Source organism: Drosophila teissieri, chromosome 3L (genome assembly GCF_016746235.2).
Source record: "Drosophila teissieri strain GT53w chromosome 3L, Prin_Dtei_1.1, whole genome shotgun sequence".
Lineage (NCBI taxonomy): Eukaryota > Metazoa > Arthropoda > Insecta > Diptera > Drosophilidae > Drosophila > Drosophila teissieri.
This window is the reverse complement of record NC_053031.1, coordinates 2,394,982-2,421,108: the sequence shown is the minus strand read 5'-3', so window position 1 is coordinate 2,421,108 and position 26,127 is coordinate 2,394,982. Positions and strand designations below refer to the sequence as shown.

The 26,127-nt window shown below is 43.0% G+C and overlaps 4 protein-coding genes across 10 annotated transcripts in view; 2 read left to right on the top strand and 2 right to left on the bottom strand.

Moving 5' to 3' along the window:
* LOC122617717 (supervillin) overlaps positions 1 to 26,127 on the bottom strand; it is a 104,798-nt gene extending 78,671 nt beyond the window's left edge. For 2 of the 7 annotated variants that reach the window (XM_043793674.1, XM_043793675.1), the window contains exons 1-2: positions 25,419 to 26,082; positions 7,446 to 11,472 (exon numbers count right to left, since the gene is read on the bottom strand). In XM_043793674.1, coding sequence (XP_043649609.1) covers positions 7,446 to 11,472; positions 25,419 to 25,433 — 4,042 coding nt within the window. In that variant the 5' untranslated portion in view covers positions 25,434 to 26,082. Of the gene's footprint in view, positions 1 to 7,445; positions 11,473 to 13,359; positions 13,455 to 25,418 lie in introns of those variants that run through there. The other 5 variants (XM_043793681.1, XM_043793678.1, XM_043793677.1 and 2 more) reach the window with 5 other exon arrangements.
* LOC122617723 lies at positions 23,218 to 23,928 on the top strand. Its single transcript, XM_043793692.1, is given in 3 exon segments — positions 23,218 to 23,434; positions 23,437 to 23,723; positions 23,779 to 23,928. Coding segments are annotated over 3 exon segments (588 nt in total). The 5' UTR covers positions 23,218 to 23,283.
* LOC122617724 lies at positions 23,949 to 24,598 on the top strand. The gene is made up of 2 exons (XM_043793694.1): positions 23,949 to 24,300; positions 24,361 to 24,598. The coding sequence occupies exons 1-2, from the start codon at positions 24,019 to 24,021 to the stop codon at positions 24,475 to 24,477; spliced, it is 399 nt and encodes a 132-aa protein (XP_043649629.1). The 5' UTR covers positions 23,949 to 24,018; the 3' UTR covers positions 24,478 to 24,598.
* Positions 24,591 to 24,893, bottom strand: LOC122617725 (mitotic-spindle organizing protein 1). The gene has a single exon (XM_043793695.1). The coding sequence runs from the start codon at positions 24,813 to 24,815 to the stop codon at positions 24,591 to 24,593; it is 225 nt and encodes a 74-aa protein (XP_043649630.1). The 5' UTR covers positions 24,816 to 24,893.

The following is a 26,127-nucleotide window of genomic DNA, read 5'->3' as shown; positions in this document are numbered from 1 at the left end:
TTTTTGGTTTTTCTTAAATGTTTTTGAAACAATAGCAGTCGCAGCAAAGCTACGCTGATCGAAACTAATTTATCGAAAAGTATTAACTGCACATCTATATAAAAACATATTACTTTACTATCAATAAAAACATGATTTTAGGCCCAATTCTATACGAGTGCAAATCGGTGTATCTGTGTATCTTTCTATCTCACCCACTTTAGCTGAACTTAATGGTGCTGCGCGAGCGCTGAAACCAGCGAAACAATCAGTTGGCAATTTACTGGCAGAGCCAAATGAATGTTGAAATACTTTTTGGCTTTAACTGTTGCTTCGTGCATACGTGCACAAATAACCGTTATAATGCGGCTTTATAGCCCCATCTGCCGACCGATGATGAAACATAATTATGTTGAATCACTCACGTATCTGAAGGATACAAAGAGCAGCGCAACGGTAAAATGTATCTGTAGGTGGCAAATGACAGACGAAGCTCATTTTCAGTCGAAGGAGAGAAGAGAGAAGCTCCCAAATGAAAGTGAACGGAAACAGCACCAATTATACCCCAAAATCCCTAAGACGAACCAATCAGCTTACAGTTTTCCCTGCAATTGTCAATCAATTTGCTTCATATCCTTGAATTCGGTTTCCACAATTTTAACTGAAATTGTGTGAAAAACATTTCTCTTGCATTTTTATTATGCACAGAAAAGATAACATGGCAGGAAATATTAACGTTTATTTCAGGCCATTTTTAAGTATCTGAAGTACTCAATATTCAAGTATGGTAATATAATAAATATATCCCAAAAACCTAACAACATGCTGATGTGGCCTTTAATTTCTTCCTGTTGAGCAACATTAAACCCTTATTATGGCTAGAACCAACCGAGCAGCTAGCCCAAACTTTAAAAATAGCTTTATAAAAGTCCTTAGCCACACAATGAGTCGCGGGAAACGCCGAAATGGAAGGGAAATCCCAACGTCCGCTCATTGAAATGAAAATGCAAATAAGCCAAAAGCCTGCAACAAGAAGCTGATGAGTCGAAAGGAAACTTCTGCACTCTAAGCGAAAAGAAGAAAAATAAAACAAGAATAGCAGTGTAAGGCAGCAACAAAAGTGAACTTGAGCCACCAAAATGCGTTGAATATCGCGGGGGCAGATGGCAATAGTAATGGTGATGGTGAAAAAGGGAAAAGCCAAGCGAGTTCAACGCACCAACAAAGGCGGCAACGGCAACGGCAACAATGGAAATTGGCCAACAAATGTCAGACGGATCCGAAACAGGACAAAGGCGTTTTCCAGGGGCGGAGGCGGGCGTACACGGGGGCGTGGTCATGACCATGTAGGAGACATGAATTACGCACTAAGTGAAATGAATTGCAAAAAATTATACGCCGCAAAGCGACCAATCAAAGCGGAAATAAAGTAACTCCACAACTTCAAACAGTCGTTGTGTTGTACATTCCGGAAAATTCTGCTTAACTGTTGCTGGCCAGAACGGATTTTCCAGGGAGTTTGGGGTTTCCCACCTCGCCGACACGTGCATTTCCCACACACTTGAACATTTAGCACCACCGACAATGTGAAAACTTTGACAGAACGCACCTTGTTTGGCTTTTGTTTTAGCTTTCCTTAGAGTTCTTTTTCTAGGTTTTCCTTGTGTTGCTTCTAATGAATTTCTGTAAAAACTTTTACGGTGATTTTTCATACAGGTTTCGCTCTAGATTTACGTAAAGAACCCGACTCGAAGGACACGAATCACTTGCTTGCGCCGCCACTTCCGAATCGTTGGAGAACTCAGCGCGAACTGAGATCCGATGAGATGATGGCTTGGCCACAAGGCTGTAAGAGACTGGTTTCCCATGCGATTTTCGCCACCATTTGGCAGTAATAAAGAGGCAACAGCAGGAGCGGCAGTAACTGCAATAGCAGCGACCACGTCGTCGCAAGTCCTGAGCGGCCGAACAGCTGACTTTTTCAGCCGGTTTTTATAAACGGCGAATTGGGCGGTCAGAAAGAGAGTTGACCACCAGCTCACTCTTTAGCAGCAATGAAAAATGTTCTCTAAGCAAATACACATTTAAAAACTGGTTGAACTTGAGTGGAATGCAGTGTAAGCTAAAGTCTTCAAAGAATAGTGTTTGTACCCTTTAAAAATTTAAATTCTTGCCTTTGCTTATAATACAAAAAATTCATATGCATTTCTAAAGGTGTGTAAAGTATAGAATGATGGGAAATTCATTGGATTTTTGTATTTAAAATATTGTTAACAAAATCATTTATTTTAACCTGGCAATGATTTTTCAAATTCTCTGTAAGGACTCTTGTTTGGTAGTCCTTGCAATTCGCCGTGGCCAAAACCTCTCTCACGCAGCACATTTTGTTTGTACCTGCGCAGTGGCAAGGACCTCGCAGTCCCCAGTCCCTGTTACGCCCCCCTCCGTTACGCCCCCCTCCGTTACGCCCCATAAGCCAACTACTACAACAGGCTACACAAAATTGAACAAGTTGCCTACCCCGAAAAAGAGTTGCCCTCGCAGCTCGCTCCTTAGTCTAAAATTATGTTTGTCGAAGTTCCCGACTGTAAATTTTCTGGCGTGCCCCATTTGATCACTTCGAACGTGAAAAGTGGGTGGGCGATGGGGGAAGGGGGTAAGAGGGGAGCCTCAAAATGCAACCACAACAATCTGCGCAACAGAAGCGACAAAACAAACGCAACCCACACTTGACCGCATGCCTCGAGTCGACTGGCAATCGAGACCACAAAATGTTCAGGCACTGCGGGAAAATGTGTCATCGAAGTTGGCTATTCAAGTGGTATTTATCCACAGCAGATAACAGCAAACCACATATAAAGAATTTAAAATTATAATCTTATAAATTGTATAATAATAATAACGAATAACCAAGAAATGATAAATACTACAAATGTATTGCCTTTTAATTTCTGGAGTGGTTTTAAAGGCTTTACTTTGCATAAAATTCTTTATCTGTACTTTTACACACATGATTACGAATTGCGCGGTGTACCACGCGGCGTATGAGTAACGCTGAAAAGGGGAACGCCTGTCTTGTGTGATAGTAATTATCGGGCACAAAGGTTGTCAATGAGGCGTTGCCGCCTCCGCTCCGACGCCCACTTGGACACGCCCCCAGGGGGGTTTCATTCAAGCGAATATCGCCCATACGCCCGCTGGGCTTCCCAGGCACATTTAATGGGGTTAAGTGAGTTATGATTATTTCAGCGATAGAAGGAGGCAAACATGCAGAAAAGGAACTCCAGGACACACACACACACCAGCACGCCCATGTGGTTGGTTTATTTATGGCACAGTGCTCCTTTACTTAACCACATTTTGAGGTCCTTGGTGCTGAGCTGCCTACCGAGTCCCGGCGTAGACAAAAAACAAATTAGAGCCGGGTGACATTTTTATTGCTATTTAGCCTGGTGTGCCAGTGATTTTGTGTGTGTTTTGTGTAACGAGAGCAATGCTCGGCTTCTGAGGTAAATGAACTCCTTGTGGAGAATTTTTCTTAGCTTAAAACCCTATTGTTAAAGTCGAGGCAAAAACACTTCCGTTGGGCCACTTTCAATTACCCAGGAATCCACAGAGTTTGACGACATAAATCATGGCCCGAATCTCAAAAGGACAAACGGATCGATGGCAGAGATTTAAAACGAAATACGCAGATCCCATTGGGGTCTACTCCCGCAGACTCCCGACCTAGCTTAAATTACCCGACGAAATCATACACCTCATTAGGCAAAAAAGGCCAAACATAATTATGAAAAAAGGACGCAAATACAAAGGCCCTAGAAAGCACAATAAGATGCCAAAGCAAACTCAGGTCATGCAGTTGAATGTCCTTTTTACGCCACAACATCACGAACCAATGGAGGACCACAAGAAAAGTTTGAGCAGCTCCTTGAATTGGTTTCATTATGCGACCACGACTTTCCCTTTTTGTTGTCCCTATTGCCGTGCGAAGACTTTCAGCTTTAAGCTCTAACTTTTTCTATTTCGAAAGGAAAATAAATACCTTTCAGGGGCTGCAGTACTGCGGGGCTAAGGCTCGTCAGTCTCTGACCCCACGAGACAGACAAATTGTAAACAGAATTCTATACGGCCAAATTTTATTCCTAACATGCCTAACTTTTTTATTTGTTTTTACACTTGCAACTAAGTTTGAGCTAGGCAAGTTTTTCGGTTTCTACTTTTGCCACTAAAAAGTTTTCTATTCAACTCTGTCTGATCTGCATTTCTATTTGGTATTAGGCATTTCGGGTTGAGACGTTTGTCAAACTTTTCAAAAAAAATGTTAAGCTATGCTTTAAAAAATTGTGTTTATTTTTATAGCAACTATAAATTTTTTATTTATATTGCCCATGTCAAATATTAAGTTTTAATTTTGTAGTTTAACACTCCACATTAAACCCTGGCTTACTTTATTTATTAATTTATAAATTATTTTATTCCCACAAATATTCGACATACTCTACTGCACTCATTTTACGCAGAACTCTACATTTCGTGAGGCGCCATCTACCTCTGAAAAAGCTTTGGCTTCAAAGCCAACTAGCCGAGGCGCAAACCAAAGTGAACAGCTTGAAAGTCAAGGGGTTAAACTTAAAGTTAAATCTGTAAATTCTGTAAAAATATTTCCAATAATATTAGCAATAATCCACATTTGCGGCGGCAACAACAACAACATATAAATAACATATTCTCTACGATTTTCAAATTTTGATTTTTTATTACCAAATGTGTTAGTCAATCATGGAAAATAAAATGGGACGGGGGATATGAAACTCAAACTACACACAAATATAAATAAATAAATAGCATTAGCAACGCAGAAAAGGAAACTAAAACAAAAACTTGTCAGAATCGTAGATTGTTTTTTAAATAACATTTTATTAATAATATAAGTTTTATTTGCTTCATGGCTCCTGCTTCCATTTGTCTGGTAAATTATATAAACATTTAAATTATAGCAAAATAATGAATTCTACGTAAAAATGGTTCGCTGTCAAACTTAAACTATTAAATTTTGAGCTGAAAATATACAAAGAGATTTTAGAAAATATTTTATCATTAGTAGATGGTAAATGTAGTTTGTCTTAGTTCGTGGGTAAATCATTTTCGCATTTCTCGTTTATGTGCTTAACATTATTTGGGGGAGTACATATCGTGGAGTAAGTATTTAATTGATTAATTAATAGAGCGTAATTAAGTAAACGTATAAAAATCATTGGCACAAGTTGCAGTCAAATTAACAATTAATTAAGAAGGAAAACGAGGAAACGGTGTTAAAGAACTAATTTGTTTTTACCACGGTTAGAGAGCATTGATGAATGGTATAATTTTCGTTTGCAATTGCACAGTGGGTATCAAATTATATAATAAACATAATTTTCGATTCGTATAACATAAATTGCACTTAGCATAGAAGTTGAGAATACTTTTGGTTCTTGGAAATAAAAGCTAAGTTAAACATAAATGTACATATATAGTATGTATGTATATTCATCCTAGACTAATTACTGTACGTGGAAATTTTAAGTGCACTTGGTGGCTAATTCATAAAAAATCATAATTTTCTCTCTTTCCAGTTTCACCATAATTACAACAAACAATATAACAGCAACAACAGTCGGGCCATAAACGGCGCACTCAGGTGAGCGCAATTGCAATAATGATAATCACACCAATTACGATCAGGCACAAAGTGAGCAAATCGTTCGGTGTAATCAGGCCCACAGTGCAGGCGACAAATACGTGCTCGAGTGTAGTCCATGCGCCCCGCGTTGCACCACCAACCGCTCCAGCTGCATCTGCCGCCGCCTGTGGAGCGAGTGGTGCCACAGTTCGCACCTCGCCGAAAACGGAAAGAGCCTTGCAGCTGGTGGACGGGCGGTTATCATCATTAGCGGGACTCGCCGGAAGTCCTTTGCGACGATGTGTCTGCGTCTCAGTTACACTGTCCTCCTCTTCATTTGCCTTTTCCTCACTGCCTGCCTGCCTTTCCTCGGTGCCGTCATCATCATTGTGCATCGATTTAATGGCTTCGTTTAGTGGCTCTGATTTAACTTCTGGCTCTACTTGGGTTTCGTAATTCACTCTCAGCTCGGAAATGCTCAGGTTAAGTTGCGGGGTCTCATAAACGATGCTCTTGCGCCGTGTGAACGGCATTACGGAGTCGCTTTCGTCCAGTTCCAGTTCCTCCAGTTGGTCATATGATATCTCGTTTAGTCCAGTGGCGTTGAGTTCTGTGGCGTCAAGATCTATGCTGTCTAGTTCGTTGTACGTTTCGTTAAATTGGCATTCGCTAATTTGTTCTTCGTCAGGTCTGCTTTTGTCAAGTTCTGTGTCCTCAAAGTCGTCCAATTCGTCTAACTCGTCAAAGGAAGCCTCAAGCATTCTGTCTATGATTTCCGACTCGTCCAGTTCCGTTTCGTCCAGTTTAAAGTGCATCTCATCAAATGCAGATTCGTTAAGTAAGCTTTCGTTAACCTCAATTATAGCGAAACTCAGGCCATCTACTTCATCTGGCGTTATTCTCTGCAGGGTCTCAGTGGCTACATTGTAAACCTCCTGGCTCAAACTCACAGTTTCGTTGAGGTTCAATTCTTCTACTACAGATACCAATTCTTCTTGCGCTAAGCTGTCTTCACCTATTGTTGGTTCGGTTTCTGCGCTACTCTCTCTAGAAATATTTAAAGTACCCGCATTGAGACTTTCGTTCAGTTCCATTTCTTCCCGTAGACTCTCTTCTAACTCTTCTTCCGTGGGCAAAGGTGGGAATCCATCTGTTTCCGAACGCTTAGCATCCACTAAACACTCCGTGTCCGTCTGCTCCTCATCCGTTGACTCCGAAGCACTGATGGAAACCTCGGATACGTAGTGCTCCCTCACTTGAAACCGACTATTGTAAGCGGTCTGCAGTTCCAGAGAGGCATTCGCGTGGTTAGCCAGGGGATAATCCGTGAGACTTACATTCCCAGAGTCCGGATTGGAGGAGGTCTCTTCCAGGGAACTCAAAGAATCGAATTGAGTTAAAACAGCATTCGATCCTCCTTCCGGCAGTGGACTTGCCCCTTCATCACGATCCATTACTATGCGAATTTTGCTGGCATAAATCCGATTAAAGTTGGGCGACAACTTCAGCGTGGACTCCACCTCCTCGTGATCCTGCTCCGGAATCGTCTCTAGCTTATAACTATGGCTACTACAAGTGCTAGCATTATCGTTAGAGGTTGGATGGGTGGTTGAGGCTGAGGTGGAGGTGCTAGTAGTAACATCAAGTTGAACATTCAAAACGGGATTAGTAGCGCTATTAGCTGGTTCGAGCTGGGCGGGATTAGTAGTATTGGCATTGGCATTGGCAGTGTCATTGGCGTTGGCGGAATCGGAATCAGGCGAACTCGGGGCCTCAGTGGTGGCGGGATCATCTCCGTTACCTGTGGCATTATGCGTCAGCCGGCTGCGACGCTGCTGCTTCGGTTGCTCCTCGATGCCAAAGATGGCGGCCAGCTCCTCGCTGGAGTTGTACTGTGACGGTGAGGATGTGGAGGAGCAGGAAGCTCCCCGCTCCCGGTTCCTGCCCCTCCGCTCACCCACTGGCGTCAACTGCAGGGGCGGCGGCGATGCCGATGGGGCGGATGGCTTGGACTCCACACTCGGATTAGTAGTGCTACTGATCGTATTGCTCTGACTCGTGCTCATCGTATTGGTGCTAATGGTGGTGCTCTGCGGTGTGGACTGCACCTCGTACGAGGTGGTGCTAAATGTCTTGATCGGATCGGTGCTGGGTGCATGGCAATCACTGCTCTGCGACTTGATGTAGTCGCTGGAGGAATACGGATTGAAGGAGGTGATGCTCGAGGAGAGCGGACGGCTGGCGCGCGAGGGACTCGACGACTTCGCCAAACAGTCGCTGCTTGAGCTGAACGAACTGGCGGTGGTGCTCACATTGGGTGGGAAGCTCCCGCTGCCACTCCCACTCGTCAGACTGGGGGCGGTGGTGCGCTGATCATCGGTGGTAGTGGTTGAGCTGCTGCTCTTCGCCTGACGCTCGCACTCCTGCATGATCTTGTCAATCTCCTCGAGCGTCTGGCCCTTGGCTTGGGTCTCTGGAACGGGACAAACGAGAGTGGCATCAGCGGCTGCTCCGCCCGTGGCGTTGGTGGTATTACAGGTGGCCAAGTTGTCGTAGTCCGGATTGTTGGCCAGCTCGCTCAACTGCCGCATGCATCGTCTGGCGATGTGCTCGATCTTGTCGGATTGTATGGGATCTAGTTTCTTGATAAGATGCGGCATCACCAGCTGTTCACCTCCTGGTCCAGTCTTTGTGGTCTGCTTCACTTGGAAAGCTTCCTGAACTACCACCGGTGGCTCTGTGGTCACTATGTCCTTGAGGATCTTCTCACAGACCGCATTAGCCGCTTCGGAGACCTCATCGATGGCTCGGATGAGCTTGCCTTCCTTATGTAGCTTCCTTAGGGGCTTATCCTGAGGTTCCTGATCCTCCTGTCCCGCATCTGGCAGGGTTTCGAGCAGCATCTGGCCACAACGCTTGGCTGCCTCGGAGACAGCTTCAATCTGCTGCAGTTCATCCTCTAACCTCTGTTGCTCTGCATTCAACTTTGGCCTCGCAGCTGTGATCAACGCCTCCTTGCGGAGTTCGTGGAGTTCCTGACTTAGTTTAATGCTGCTGGCCTGCGCATCCTGGGCAATCTTGTTGAGAGCATCATCCAACATGGGCTCTGGAGTCAGACTCTTTCGGGGAGCTGGCACAGGCGCTGCCTTGGGTGTTTCCTCTTTGGACAATCGCTCTGGCAGTTGGGCAATAGCGCCTCCCTGACTGGGATGCCTAAACGGTATGGGGTGGTGCTTTCTAGCCAAGTCCAGTTCCTCATCCTGAGCTTTTAACTTGCGGAGAAGATCCAGTGTGGCGGGTACATCTTTGGTATCACTGCCATCCTCACCCTGCAGATTGGACATGCTGCCAGCTCTTTCAAGGTTGCGAGTCAGCTCCATGTAGCTCTTGAGATCTCCACCAGACGGTTTCGCGGCGTCTCTTTGGATCAGATTGTATATGTTGGCCGATTGGGTGCGAACAGCCCGTTGCTTCTTTTGCATTGGGTAAACAAAACTGGATTTGGGACCAGGAGGATCTTTTCGCAATGAACGCACAGCCAGATCATCTTTAATGATGTCAGGAGAGCCACTCTTCTTCTTAACCCTCACTGGCTCCACGTGAAGATAATCGGACTGCGGAGCAGGCACGATGGGGCCCACTGGGATGCCAAATGGAGGCTGCTTCTCCGAGGGCCGATGCTGCAGATTGGCCAACTGTAGGTTCCTGAAGGCCACATCATCTCTGATTGGGTCAGGCTCTCCGGTTGGCGAATCTTCATCCTCGTAGTCTTCAGCATGCGCCAAAGCGAACTTGTCAAAATCACTGGGAGTTGGCACCCGCATCTTGGAGGAAATATCCAGCCTTGGCTCCTGCTTGGGCTCGGCAGGTTCAGTGAGTCCTAGTGACTTGTAAATGGCCTCCAGTTCGTTGATGGCCTCCTCCAAATTAGCCGGCTTCTTGCGGGGGAAGTACACAGGAGGTGGTGGTGCCACTGCTGGTGTCGAGCTCAGTTTGCGCTCCGGATAAACTGGGGGAGGTGCCTGTTGATGCTGCTCCCTCTTCTCCGCCACGTACTCCTCGTACTTGTTGGGTAAATCCTCGCCAGATCGCCGGTTCTGATAATGATGCGGCATTGAGTTGGTCTTATGCACATCCCGATGACGAATCTCCACATAGTTTTGGTTTCCATGCTCTTGGGTGGGTTTTATGTGCAGACTCCCACACACTATGTTATCCTGATTCGGCGAGGGATTGACTGGTGGCGCAGTCCTCTTAGGCTTCTGCACCTCGGAGTACATCGGCATGGGATAGGTTCGTAGTTCACTCAGTCGCGAGCTGGAGAACGAACGCGGCTTGGCCAAGGGCTGCTGGGGAGCGGGACTTGGTGTGGGTAGCCCACTCTTAGAGGTTCGCAATATGCCACTGGATGCTGGCACTCCTGTATTGTCCATCCTGCCTGCATCCATCATGTGTATGGGCTTTCTGGAGCGTGGTGTTGCATCTGCCACATAGTGGAAGTCAATACCATTCGGCAGGGATTGCTTGCCAGGATTTGCGTTCCTCTCGGATCGCGTAATGAATCTCCTGTGATGCGGTTGCTGTTGACTCACTGGTGCACTGACTATGGACGAACTGGGCTGGGAGTTCAGCGAATGCACCGACTGGTAGTGGGGTGGCTGCCAAATGCGATCATCCGACGCACAGCGACTATTGTGATCGAAGGCGTAGGACACGGGACGCAGGTCTCCGGAGCTGGAACCAATCTGCCCGGAACCTCCAACATGCACTCTCCTCAGAGGATCCCTTGGCGGCGGTGGTGGTGGCAATGGCTTGCTCTGCATCCTTCCATTCATGTTCTGCAGGTGTATGTGACTGTCGTAGCTGATGCTTCGCTTTCCATCGTTCTGCATCGCATTCTGCAGGTTCTTCTGGGGCTGTGGCTGCCACTGGACATAGCCAGTGGAGGCATTCGTTGGCTGGTAGATGGACAAGGGCAGTGGCTGGGTTTTGTATCGCTGCTGGGCTACAACGGGTGCTCCGCCATGACTCGGTTCGCCATCGCGGGACAATCTCTTGTAGTAACGCTCATTGCGGGCCGCTCGACTGCGCCGACTTTGTCCAGCAGCGGCACTCAGATGGATACTCTCATCGCTGCGGTATTTGGAGAACGTGGAGGAGTTCAGCGAGATCAGTTCCTCTTCGCTGGAGTGAGCTCCTGGTGGCTTGGGACCTCGCTGTGCCGATCGTGATTTGGGCTGCTGGTAACCATTTCCCTGAACTCCGGGCTGCATCAGTAATCTCCTGTCCAGGGAGTTACTCGATCGCTGATAGTAGCCCGGCTGATTCTGATAGTAGGGTTCCGGTTGTATAGACTCCAAGGGCAAGAAGAACTCATCGTCAATATGCGGTTGGGGAGGATGTGGTGGAGCCTGCTCTTGCCGCGGACTCACCACAATGTGATCGAATTTGCTGCTACCTCGCGTTCCCTTGCCATTTTTGCCCTTTGGCTTGCTGGCTGACTGGCGCTGGGCAGGCACGAATCCCGCCTTGCGATCTTCTTCGCTAGAGGAGGCACTTTCGGCCTCCTTTTTTTTACGAAAAAGCCTCCCGAAGGACCATTTCTGTTTGCCGGAAAGCTGCTGCGAGGATCCTCCAATGCTGTGGTTGCCCCTAAGCCGATCCATATCCTCTTCCTCGTCCTCCTCCTGGTGGTGGTGATGGATATCCGCTGTGGTTGTGGTGGTCGTGATCACCTTCGAATCGTGGTCGTCGGCGCTGTTCCGGTCATTGGTCAGCTGAAGCTCCCTGGGCAGCGGCAATTGTGGCCGCCAAGTGGTCTGAACAGTCTGTAAATAAAGCGAGAGAAATAGAGAGTGTTTAGTTGATTTTACTCAAACGCAATCAAGATACGTGTATGTTTATTTGCCCGCAACTCGCGGAACTGTGAGTCTGATAAGATTTCGCGGTGCCAAGTTATGCTAACTTGGCCCAAAGACCTCGAGATAAGCAAACTCAGTGAGTCTTTAACGATCTTTGCGGCTATCTCAAAGGTTTTGGCTTTTTTACGACCTCACGTCGCTTGCATTTACATGACAACCTGAAATATAACTCCATCTGATTCAGGGTCGTTGGACCCTAGCTTTAGAAATATATTTAGGGATTTTCATTTTTCACCGTGTAAGAAATATCTAACTTCAAACTTTTTCCACGTGTCAAGTGCGGTTTTTTTCCTCCTAAGCGAAATCATTAGCATACGGCTCCCACACAGTACTTGTATAAACTTTTTTAGTGAATTCAGAGCGGAAACAGCTTATTATCATGGCAAATTAGATGCTGAGCAGAATACTTTGCAAAGCGACTTGAAAGCAGGCTATCTAGATAAACCTCTTATCGCTTTGTGTATACAAAATGCATAATGTATTGTTTGGTTCCTGGAATGGAATTATTTCAGCCATTTCACTCATGATCCATCAAAGCTCTTAAGACCCGAGAAACTATTTAATCTTATCTGACAATCCCATTTGCCAATTGAAAGGCCCCGCAAACAAATGCCGAAACTAATTAATTTAATTTATTTTACAGCCCTCTCCATACAATTTTCATTCCGGTTTTCAATTTGTTTATTTTTTTTCTTTTTTGAGGATATTAAACGAAAATAAACCAAATTGCGTGTGAAATTCGATGGGGAGGGCATATATAATATTTGTTTATACAGAAAGCTTTGCAATTGGGCTGCTTTTGGGGCACCAGGCGGCGTTTGGGATCTGGACGCATCATTTCCGTTGCTGACGCCATTCGAAATAGCTAAGGATGACGGCAAATGATCGCGGGGCAGAATAATAACGCAAAGGGTTACACTTGTTCCCCTTCCAAGTGGTAAACATATAATGGGAAAACATAAGCATAAAGAGATTATGCTCGTGTCGAATGACATTCGATATGGTTGGCATCTGTAAACGAACTCGGAGATCACTTTAAGTTGTCATGGAAACAATGGCTAATTAGCACCATTTATTTTCACTCCATCTCAATGCTATTCGATATTAAAAGATAGGTCTTCAGCATTATTCATTGAGTAACAAAACTAAAAGTCTCTTCATATGCGCCGCATTGAGTTGGATATCTAGTCTTTTAGAGACACATACAAATTTCCAAAGCCTTAACATTTGCCTTTCATAACAATTCAAAGTCTCGTAAAAATTTTAAGAACTTTTTCGATTGAATTTTAAAAACTTCCAAGAACACATGTCTCATCGTGCGGTCAACATTCCCTCACTTGTCAACTTTGATTTACAGATGGAAATATATGCAAGACTCCTCCAAAAATCTTTGTTCCTCAGCGTGATTCACAAACGCTTTTTAGAGACTCATTATAAAATCTGATCTAGACTATATTTATGTAAATTACATGAGAATTTTTACTAGGGAATTTACGGTCTCCTAAACAGCTGCGTAATGTCGGGCAATGTGCCAGTAAAAATCATATGCGGCTGGCTAAGATGGCCAACACAAATCACTCATACGCAATGGCGCAAGCCGACCAAACAACAATAGGAACACATATCAAACGTGCGATTGTATCTCTGGGGAAACTATAAATAGGCACACGCAACTCCAGATGCGAAAACGAACGAGATTCCCGAAACTCAAATGGCAAATCCCCAAAAAAAGACGGGCAAAACGAGAAATATTTGAGAAAACTTATAAATAAAACAGGCAGCAAAAGTACAAACTGGGTGGAAATAAATTCGCGCGATATAGATCGAGGTATATGCGAGTAGAAGTACAATCCGTATCCGTTCGGTTCCGATCCGATTTGATCCGTCACGAGCACTCGCGCTTTCTAGACTGATTACGGCTAAGGAAAAACTTTCCGTAAAGATCGATGCGAAGGCGACTAAAAAGCTCCCAAAAGAAGCTCCCCAAATGGGCAGAAGAGCACCTATAGAACTTAAGAGAACCGGCGAATGGGGTGAAGAATTCCCAAGAGTGTGTTTTACATGGCGGTGCTCTATCAGAAATCCCTTTAGTTAGTCCCTAGGCCGTAGGCTAAATTTCAATTAAGTAAACAGCAAAGGAAAACTAAATTGATTTTTCTAGCTCGCCCAAATCGGGATCATTAAATGTGTATTACGATTGCGGGCAGTCAATGAACTTTTACCCCGCCTCTGGGCTTTTTAATTAAGGCCGAAAATACACAATTCAATTAAGTGGGCAGGGAAACTCTTCAGGTGAAGGCGGTTCATACATCCATCCTCCAGCGGAAAAATACAAGCACGCACTCAGAAATAATTTATCCCCAAGTAGGAAACTGGCTTTGTCGCTTTATAAAGTTTTTCCCTTCAAATATTGTGTCTAGCTTAATGATTTTGTATCATTAATTCTTATAAATGACATTGTAAAATAGAACTTTAAGAATGTATTTCACCCAATTATTCGTATGAGTGTATGTCGCCTTTTGTTTTTGGTTCTGTCACTCGATTAACAAGATCATTAATTTCGGGAGAGGCGAAGGGAATATGTGACCAACTTCTGGTTATGAATGTTCCCCGAAAATAGCATCCCTATAATACTGATCGAAGATGTTCCACTTGTGTCACATAAACATGTCCAAATGACTCACTCCTGCCGTATATAAACGATGGCTAATGCAATTATCTGTAGTCCAAAGGTAGGAAAACAGTTTAGACAGCTTGGAAAATCGAAAAACTGGCCTCGAGCTATGCGGAAGATCTAGACGACTAGTGGCGAAACTAAAGTGCACTCGAAAGTGGGTGAAGTGAGTTCCATCTAATTATAGTCGGACATTTGCTATATATACACTGGGGAAAGATCAGACGCCTGAGGAACGCGGCAATATGGGTCACGCTTCTCGAGAACTTGGGGTAGAGAACTACCTGGGCAAACTCGGATAACCTTGGATTCCCGCCTAACCGCTTCAATAAAAATGTATTCAAATCGAAGTCATTTTGCAGCTGTGCGGCGAGAAGTTAATGAACTAAAACACGAATTTTAATTACATGTTTAATGACTTCAATTTAATAATATCGCTGCTGGTGGAGGGGAACTTCAAAGCTGGCAAGATGTATGCGGTAAGTGCTGTACATATCAAGGGATAAGTGAAGTGTATTTATAAACTTGGCAGCGTTGTTTGAATACCGTTTTAAGTATCTGCCACATCCGCTTGCAAAAGCATCTCTGCGGCATCAAAAGAAGTTGAAATATCTGTGTCAGAGCAGAAAATCCCCCAAGCTTATCACACACATTATGCAAAAAAGCCGCAAACTCAAATGCCAAGCCGAAATTAAGAAATTTCTGCGCGGAGCTGAAGTCTTGAGGCTGACAGAAACAAGTGGTTTGGCTCCACTTGGCACCACTTCTAATTCATTCGGGATGGCCCCCAACAAACGAATGTCTCTGTCTTTCGGCTTTCGAGCATGCATAATCTATACTAATTTCTATGCTCGGAAACGCGGGGTCAATAACACCCCATTAGAACTGACCAACTCAGCTGGAAAAAGTTTCGTTTAAACTCCCCGTTCCCACTCCCTCACTCCACAATTTAATTATTATTATTTATGCACAGCACGTGTTGCACTTCTTGGCTGCAAGTCAGTATGTTTGTTTATCCCGACGAGCTAATGACTAGTGCGTGATATCGCTGATGTTGCCATATTCCCATTGTTTCGAGTGTGCCTTGCGTGAGGGAATCGCCGAAGGGAGTATCTTTGGGTATCAGAGTGAACCAGGAAGTACGCTCAGCTAGCATCGCTTTTCAGCCTTCCTCGCATTTCTAATATGCATATTTTGTTCATTTTTCACGTCGGCCGGAGCCGAAAAATGTGAGAATTTGTTATGCTGATATGGTTGTTTTCGGGATGGGGTTACTCATCATGCGCGTACATACACAAAGTTTAGTTGATGTATTGTGGAATTAAATAACCTCCTAAGATGTATTACTGTTTTAATTATAAAGGAAATCTATTTAATGTTTGTTCTATTCGCATGCCTTTCGACAATTAGTCTACAAATTTCATTTTATACCAGAGCAATTTTCCACTTGGCCAAAACATGTTTTCAAAAGTTTCTATATTTCATAAACTCAAAACTTTTCGCTACTCAGCGCCCAACTTTAACAGACCATGAAAGCGAAAAACACTTTTTGAAAGCAGCCGCAGGCGTAAAAAGTGTTTTGTGGCGGCTGTAATTTCGTAAGAAAATAAAAATTCTGCGTGGCCAACGCATGAGAAAATATTTTGCATATCTAAACGAAAAAATACACATCATAAGACAACAAACAGAAGAAACTTGTCGCTTTCGTTTTCAAATATCGGGGCGTTGAACTTTTCCCAGAAAAGCCGCGTTTGACATGGAGATCTTGGGCAGTTGGCCTTTGGGCGCCTCATCTTGCCTATTGGTTTACACTTCACCTTTCTTGCTGTTTGTTATACAAAACCTACTTTCACTGGAAGTCATTAGTTTTCACCCAAACTCGAGTGTGAGCCAAAGAAATCAGCATTTGATCCACACACATGTAAATCGATTTTTAATTGCTACGAAATGTGCGTTGGGAAACTTGGCAGCCTAACAAGCAGGTGGTAAGTATGCATTTAAATTTATGAAAATTATTTCTCCGATTATAAATTCCCTTTCTGGAAAGGGGGATCATCACAGATTGAGTTGCACAGCCGGCTAATTTGTAGCGTTTAGTTAAGTTTGATTCGATAGGGAAACACAAAATCTGCATAATTACGCGAAACTGTTGAAGGCCTTTTGCGTAAGCTTATGTTATTCGATACAGAGTCGTGGGATTTGGGATTTCGTTTTGGATGAATGAAATGTTAATCGGAGCAACAGGTTCACTGCAGATGGCTCAATCCGAGCTTATATCCAAGATTTGGGTTTTTGAATGAAGTCAATGAATGAATATCGAAAGGAAGTATGAGTTTTTGGTTAGAGTACGCGTTTAATTAGCACCTCAAACTTTACAACAAATGGATTTTCCGCTTCAATTTGGTTCTGCAATTAACGCTTTGACAGATTTGTGTGTTGGTTTAAAGAATTCTTAGCGTCATTCTGTCGAGTTGAAGACAGAAGAAAGTCTTTGAAGGGAAATATTAAAAGTTTGTTTGGCTTTGCGTGGGCAGTGACCGAAGTCGTATAACTTTTATGATCATTTGGGGCTTGCAGGGAAAACGGCATCAAAGGCTGGGAAAGATTTTAAAATAAACACAGACAGCGATCTTTGTTACAGTTCACAAAGCGGAGCATTTTACTGACGAGGCAGACGAGGCAGAAAATGCATTTTTTGCACGCTTCGCAGTCGTTTTAAGCGGTTGAACTTGTTTTTTGTGCTGCTTTGTGGGATTAACAAGCCATTAACACGTCTCAAGTACTTTCAGACTCAAGACCTTGACCCAGCCATCTGAAAAAAGGAGGTAATCGACGGGTAAGACCAAACTTCAATGTCGAACGGGGCGTATGCCGGAATTAATTATGATTTGCTAAAGGCACTTGTTCGAAAAATATACATTATATACACCGCAACATTGCTAACACGAAAGAAACGTGCATCTTCTTGCGCTACACAGCTATTTCCGTAATATTTTTGGGTTTAAAATACTCGAAATGGATTTTGCCATGGCCCAAAAAAAATTCACATCATCATTTTGTTTATAATGCGTACAAACAAAAATTGAGCGGCAGCCAAAACGAGATGTTGAAGCGTATTTAATTTGGCGTACTCGTATTTATTTTGGAGGTGTATTAGATGAAGATTGAATAGGTTTTCGGTAATGAATATATTACATTTAAAGTTGTGTAATTAATGAAGTATACAATGGGTTAGATCTATGGCATCAAGTGAGTTCTTCCTTGTTAGAGTAAAGAGTCAAAAATGTATTGTATTTTATACACAAACCGATGACGGATCACTTTTGATTTTTCGTCTCTTTTAAATTTTTACTGAGTGCTTATTTTCAAAAACTGTTTTCGGAATTTCAGTGTGTGTTTCCTTTTCAATTTTCTTTACTTTGCTGACAGACAGTTCGTTTAAAATCTAGAGAAAATTTCTTTGGCAGAAAATCGAGATGTGCAAAAATTATAAAATATATGTGCAAAGACCACATAAGAATATATTTAGTTAATGCCGGCAAAATCCTCTCGTATGTATGTATACACCTGAGATTTGCGAATGAAAAATGTGAATCGTTCGCGAATGAATCACTTTTGAATCAGATGTAGCAACCTGAATCTTTTATATATACATATGTGTGCCGCATCAAATAGTTAGTTCTCGTTATTTACGAGTTCCGAGGGCAAGGCCAAGTTTGGCATCTTTTTAGACTTTGGCTAGACAAGCGACTAGCAAAAAGGAAGCCGACAATTTGCATGCTAGAGCAAAGGCATTAAATTGATTTCACATACCGCGAAGCTGTTTTTACATCCTTTGAGCGGGAAAAATAGCCGGAAGCTAGCATTTTACATTTCCGCTCGGCAACAAAGACCGCAATTAAACGGACAGTGATTACGGTTCGGTTTAGCCGAGAAATTATATGTTTAACTTTCAATCTTCACAGTCAATGCATGCCAAACAAACTGTGAACATGTATGTGCATATGGGATACATGGGTACATGACAGGTGGTCTAGATTTTGTGGCCCAAGGTTCGAGCCTTCATTGCGGATTAGTTGCAATTATTGTGGCCTCTTGACATTCTTCTTTATGAAAGACCGCAGCGGTCAACACAAAACTCGGCACTTACGCACTATCGATTTTTGCCCAGGCTTAAACATATTTAAAGCCCCCACTTCCAAATGAGTGTCATCGATTTGTGTTTGTTTGACAATAAAAAGTCGCCGACATCATCGAATAGAAGACGGCACTAAAGATATATCATCGAACTTGCCCTTAAGGGGCTTCAATTAAATGACCAAATGGCCAAAGGGGACTGCGATAAAGAGCAATAAACTAAGGGCTAAACCGAGTAATTAAAAAGCAGCCCATTTGATTTTGTTTGTTTTGTCTTCTCCTTCCCACTGAATTGTTATTGAACTTAATTGGATTTGGTAACTACTTGAACCGAAATGGGTGAGAAAGAGTAACCGAGACCCCAAAGAGCTATCAAAATTGGAAAATTGTTTTCTTTATGTAATTGCGTTGAGCAACGCATACGGATAAAGTTGATTTAATCGTAATTTAAAAGAAACTGTATTTATCATAACAAACTGTTGGTGGTGAGCCACAGAAAAGTGCAGTACAAGCAGATTGCACAGTAAAGTGGCTTCAAAATACTGCAGAAACAATTGGGCCATAAAGTGGAAAGAGCTAACGAAAACGTTACGGTTACACGTTTTAATTCAATTTAATTTCTGGATCTAGAGATATAAATCTTTATTTTGACTCAGTGGACCACACAAATGTGTTTCTAGTAATTTTCCATTGTAATTTCTACTTTTTACCAGACGGTTTTCCACTTAACGCCAAAGATTTAGACGTCGACCACGACGATCACGTAACAAATTTCATTTACTCAGCCGACGTGCGCACTTTAGCTTGAAATAATAAAATCAATTGGAATCAGCTTAAGAACAAGCTAACACTTTAAGCATTTAGCACTACACTATAGCATATATATTTAACATAGTTACAATATACAATAGAGTACAACTTTTCCCTTTTATTCGCTTTTATCTGATTAACAGGGAAAACAAATCGAAACTCCATTCGACATGCCTTTCAGTGTGAGACAACAATTACACAACTCTCGGGCACCAAAAACATGACCATAAAAAGCCCATTTCATCAATGTCAGACGCAGGGGACTGCCTCATCCCCCGATCTCCATCTCCACCTGGCATGTGTCATGGGTACATGGACATGCCCATCACCATCAGCATCAGCATATGAAACGTTTTTCACAATTTGTGATTTCTTTTTATTTTCCAGCTGGCACACGTGCGGCAATTATACGAGCAGCCAATAATTTCGCTTAATAATACACAAAAAAGACATCGGACTGGCATGTGGAATATAGTGGTTCAATCGAACATAATTATGGTACTTAAGGTAACCTTTTTAAACGCATTTCTCTGCAGACCTTTGAAGGTCATTGGGTAGCCAGTTCATGACTGGCGAGCATTTGCATCGATTAAATTAAATATAGATAAAGGCACAACAATAAAAGTAATGCTTGCCTCGACTCGTGGCCTCAGTCATGCCAAGTTTATCGATGGAGAAAAAAACGAAAACAAGTTTTCCTCGTGGGTCTATCGAATTACATTGGAGCGTGAGTTCCGCTTTTAATACGATGCTAGGTGGGAAATATATACGCCTGATTCGCTACGTTTGTTTAAATGGAACGCTATTGAGACCCGTAAAAACCCTTACGCCTCCAAAAAACACCTCAACAAATGGGTTTGATTGCATCAAGAACCACGCCGCAGAGGCAATGAACTTGAGCCCCAATAAATATTCAAATCCAAAGGTTTTCCTATTTTTCCAATTGATAGGGCATGAAATGAGTTTGTCAAAGATAAATCATCCTCACAAGATCGAGAAGAAAGGCCAGCGAAGAAAGAAACAGGTAGGAATGGTACAGGGAATCAAATCCGTATGGTATTTATTCTTTCTTTATTCTTCAGCCTGGCATTTCAAGGAATTACAGAATCCTGTTCTCTAGTTTCAGGTAGTTGTGGGTGTGTTGTCTTATTGTTTCTTGCAACAACATAAAAATGTTTGATGGGTACGAAGGTACAAAGGCATTTTAGGGATGGTTCGGAAAGGGTTCCTGAACTTTAATTGCGTGTTCAGGACGTCGAGGTAATTAAATTGATACATATTTCATGTCAGCGGAATGCGGAATTATATGGTCCACACCCCAGAAAAAAGGAATTCGAAAGAGGATGAAAGCCTCGCCCAAAACACAAACATAATTCTACCACGCTAAGCCAGGGATTTATTCTGGCCAAGATCAAATGGCCAGTGACTCCTATAATAAGAGTCGTATTACACACCGAAACGGACCCATCCCAATTTGAATCCAAAACCACAGACGACATTTGAGGATCAGCAGCTCGCTCATGTGTAAATCTGGAGCAAATCCATATCAATATCAATATAGATCGTCTCGTCTTGCCCAAGTTGTTGACCCAATGTAACGGCAATCCAAGGTTTTAGCGATAGCCTAAGCATCACATTCACTTTAGAATTTTTTGTTGCCTCTTTCAATAAAAAAAAATCTTGGAAAAAAATATGTCGCATTTGTGATGTATGGGGCTTTCTGTTCCGAGTTCTTATCGACTCAGCCACAATATCATTTGTCAAAGTGTCAACTCCGGGCATTGTTTGTGTTTATATAGTCTGGTGTGGCATCTTCGTTTTGCCCTTTGTTTTTCGCTGTCTGTCCGAAATCTGAGCATTGAAAATTGAGTAATATGCACGGGTATTCGGTATTCGGTATGCGGGCCTCTTTGGAGATGGGTTAGTCGAGATTGGCGGGGAGTGATGCGGCATTTTATAATAATGCAGAGAAAAGAACGATGAGGCATGCTATTCGAGGATTGTGGATTGGGGATTGGCTTTTTGCCGTTGCAGGCAGGTTCAGAAGATAGAAGATTGAAGATTCATTGCTTCTCTGACAAGGCCGGTAGCTCAAAGTGGATAAGGGGAATGCAGTTAAAAATGATCAAGATTAGCGCCTGATGGAAAGTCAAGGTGAGTCGCGTTTGAAAAGTTCTTAGATAGTCTTCGGCTTAAAAGCTTTGGTGCATGGCATTTTTACAAGAACCCTTTGGATTGGTAGATGAAAAGCGGTGTATTCAGCATTGAAATGCATTCTTTTATTCGGTGTCTGTAAAGTTAAGATTATGAACTTAAATTTCAGAGGTCTTAGACAAGCATGCATCACTGTAAATCTTTATAAATTAATATGGTCGCTTACGACCATTTCATCTCCATATGAATTCTTTTCCACTCTTAAATTGAGCAACGTTCGTTAATGTAATCAAATTAAACCGTATTTGGTAACCGATCTCAGGCGAATTTTGCGCACTTGACACCTGAAGTGTCGTCACCTGTCGCACGAGCAGACCTTTCACTGAAAGTCAGACACTTACAGCCATCAATTGATTATACAATTTACCAGTTAGCAGTAAATGGTTTCTGCCGAATGCTGTATTAACATTGACCGCACTCAAAGTTGCAATTTCACACGATTCGGGGAGTAAAAGAGAGGAAAGACACCCACCTGAGGAGACTAATTGCAGGTGGGCCAAAAAGCGAGTTGGCGTTTTGGCCAAAAGAAATTTCGTTGTGGTGCTGATTTATGCTCGAGTGTTTTGACAACAGGCCGAAGACTTTCAAAACGATTTATTTGGCTTTTTGCAAATCATTTTCCAAATTGAAATTGGGTTAATTGAGCTTGACTTTGAACAGTTAAAAGGGTAGAGGCATTTTTGTGTGTAGGCCGTGCTCCAGAGAAATGTGGATAGAATTCTGAGAGGCGGAGAGGAGAGTTTGGCAATCGATCTGTGTGAAGTCTTACAAATGCAAGTTGTGGTTTGAAAGCGTCTTGAATGAAAGCCCCATTGAAGCTCAACGCTTGAGTAGTTTGGTCTGAAGATGCTGGAAACGGGGAGAAATAATGGCTTTAAAATGGTAATACTGATACGCTCAGGCAAATAAGTGGGCAAGTGGATCAATTCTAAGTCTTCTCAGTTCATCTGCAGATGCAGATCCAGATGGAGAGAACTGTTAGAGTGTTAGATGTCAACTTTCCACATGATCGATGAACCATCAGGTATGGCTTAAGAATATTCCAAACGAAGTCCGCTAATCAAAGAACTCTCACAATAGAACCAAAGATTTTCACTTCATTAGGTGCGTCTTTGTCCCGGGAATCTATGGAGATACATCGGCATACGGCATATAGAAAACGGCATACTACTCCATACTATCCACCGTTAAATTGTTTTTCGTTCGGCATTTTCGTAATTTACTTGATTAAATGCATTGATCATTAGGCGTTCTCCGCAGAGAGGAAAACTAGTTTACAGAATCCAGATAGTGGCAGGAAGCTGGCACACAAAAATGCTCGTCGAAGGTAAGCCACATTTTCAGCCGAAAAACACAAGACCCAGAAGAAGTAAAAAAACACAATGAACTGAGGAGACACCTGCCGTCCAAGCCGTTAGCAGTTGGCTACTGCCACACAATGGACCCAAGTCGAAGTGGAAGTCGAAGTCGAGCTGTAAGTGGAGGTATCTGGTATGCAACCTGTAGATATGCGCTTTATAATTGCATGAACCGCTGCACCAACTGACCCACTTCGGCACCACACTGTACACCATATAGCATATAGCCTATAGCCCATAGAACCTCTAGTCTTGGGCACCCGCAGTCCGGCAATAATGGAGCTTGTTCTGCGGCTTCTGTGGGTCCCCAAATAAAAGCGCAGAAAATAGAAAAATGAATAGGCTAAATTAGTTTTAAACAAATGTAAGCCCGCATGAGCGAACGAGTTAAGGCGATAATTTATGCAATTGCCTCAAGTCTTTGAACTTTTCAAACGAAACCAGCAACCCAGCAAGCTTTTCGTGTTTATTTCGGCACCTTAAAGAAAATTTCAAATTTGTAGTCGAAAAGTTCAGCTTTTCATCATGGATACGCTGCTCCAGAGGATTTCGGAGATATTTAACAACTTTACTTCCCCCGTCGAAGCGGTGGTATACAGTCCTAAGAATGCAGAAGAAACACAAGCCTCTGCAAACCAAATTCCAGAAGCATCGAATCAGGAAACTGGGAAGCCGCATGACGCCTCTCACCTGATGCTAGTGAACCCCTAACCTCTGGTGATATTCCAACGCCAGATGTCAGGTTGCAAAAGTTCAAAGAACAAACATACCCTACCATAAACTACGAGCTAGAGTTTGTTGACTTCGTAGATCGCAACGCTCCTCAGGGTCTATCAAAAAAGATAATGGACATATTGCCCTATCTGGAAGTCAGCTTTTTATCCTGGCCAGCTTTTTGGATTTGGCGCGGCTACAACTGGCAGTCTAAACGGAAAACGGAGAGAATCGGCTTTTACATTCAAAGGGTTTGAAATACAGCAGTTCAGCCTGCGATTTCCCTATTAAAACTATTCATTTCAGACCTATCAACAGGCCAAGCTAATGCAGTTGGCCATCTTAGCCACTGGTTTATTCACGATATCGATGGGTCGACCTGCCGGCTTGCCAATAGAAATGCACACGGTGCACAATAATCAGGAAGAAACACCTGACATCGGGGACTCCTCTTAGTTTAGGTAAGCCTTGATATATGATTCTGTCTACACAAAAACTTTTACACACAAAATACACAACTTTCGGTCAAAATTAAACCTTTCGAAGATGGGCATCCAAAATTATTACGGCAGTCTGAAGGAGAAGTTCTTGCGGCTCACCGGGAAGGAGGAACCAGCCAAGGCGGAGATAGCCCACCCACCTCGGATACATAATCTTGGCGAGGAAATACGTATGTTGGTGCACTCGCAGTCCTTCGAAAAGGCCTACAGCACTGCAGCACCATTTCTTTTCGCCAATTTGGGGGCGTGGCCGGGCTATTGGCTGTTCAGAGGAATGGATTATCATGTTCATCGATCGCACATTCCACTGCCCATCTACATAAGACAGGTGAGTCGGTTGCTGTTTCGGTTTGCTAAAAGCTTGTAGCTAAAGACATTATAATTTTAGACATACTATCAAGCCAAAATGGTGCAGCTTCTCATTGTCTTGGCCGGCACTTATACCGTTTTCAGAAACACCACTCGCTTACGATTGATGAATGCAAATAGAGTGGCGAAGTCTTAAGCCATCGAAAATCATGCAATGGATGTCCAAAAACCAGGCCAAGCAGCGTCTTACAAAATATCAAAACAGACCATTTGAAAGCTGAACTCAAAAATAAATTTTATTATCATTTCCTACAAAATTCTGGGTGTTGATGCAGCTGATTCTCCGGAATCCTCACACTCTCCACCTTTATTATCTTCGATCCCCTCTCTAATGCTCTTGATTACTTGTGCAAGTGCTCGACCACCGACTCCATTGTCTATCAGTTCGATGCAGATTTTAAGGGTTTCCTTGCTGAGACCGGAGTTTACTAGTTCCGATATATTGTGCAAGACAGTCAAGCGATCGTCGGACATCTTTATTCTACGAATTTTGATATAGCTTGATACGAACTCTGAATAAATTTCCAAATAATTTAAGGGCAGTAATTGTATGTTCCTGACAGTTATCTCACAAGCTATCGTTTTTAGTAGAGAAATGTTATTTCTGGGTATACTGCTTATAAAAGATTAATGATCGTGGCTGTGTCAAAATATTTGATTTCCCTTCCTAATCCAAAGCCTGCATTTGTTCTGCTAACCGGAGCCCCGAGGCCTAACCGTAATCCATTAGCAGCTGTAAATCGTAACACCGTTTCAAGTTCAAAGTTCAGTAATGAGGCACCTGCTCCACTGAACCCCCATTCGCTCGCCATCCGATCTGCCCGCTGCCAAGTGGAAAGATAAATTAGCTACAAATTAAACAAATTATATACGCCACAGAGCCACGCACACAGGCAATTGCAAACAGAGGGGAGAATTGTAAATGGTGAAGGAATCTCAAATCTCAGCTGGCGGACAATTAAAAAACGCTTAAATGAAGATCTCTTTCAGTCTGCAAGTGCAGTGCCGCCAGCATGTGATAAGTAAGAGCAAACACTTAATTATGAGAGGGAGATCTATTGTATCGCTTGGCCTCACCTGTATGAGATACATTTTCCGCTTCTTTTTTTTCGACGCTCCGCACAACGAATGCTAATTATGCAGCATCTGGTGTTGTGATGATGAAGTGGTTACTGTCTTGCTCTACTTGGAATGCAGCTCACTTTGTATGGGTCTGCTGCAATTGCGTTCAATTGGAAATTGGAAACCGAAAAGAAGGCGATCCCGGGTCTTTTTCACTCAATGAAAATCAATTGAAAAACGTTTGCGCTGCGAAAATCTAGAACTTCACTTGAGAGCGAAGCAATTTGCAGCTTTAACTGAGGCGTTCAAACTAAAACAATTGGCCGTGTCTTATTGTACAGTTGTATATAGTCGGGCTATATAAACGCAATTAGTCAGCAGCACGTAAACACAAGCTTGAAACAGAAGTGGTAGATATTGGACTCGGTTTCCTTGTGGCAGGTTAATTAACTCGATCGAAGGGGGTAGTACATAAACTTTTTGGAGGGTGTTTTCCTGCTTAACACACTTGGCTTGCTATGGCAATAGGTTTGCAAATGCCTTCACAAGGTGTTCACACCGCACAAAATCGATCAAACAAATAATTTCAAACACGATTGGCCAGCTCAATGTATGGGAACTTGAGCGGTCTTTTGGTATTTCGAGGTTTCTCTTCGATGTTTGTTTATGCTTCATTTATTTACACAAATATGTACAATTCGTTGGTTTGTGTTTAGTGCGTGGT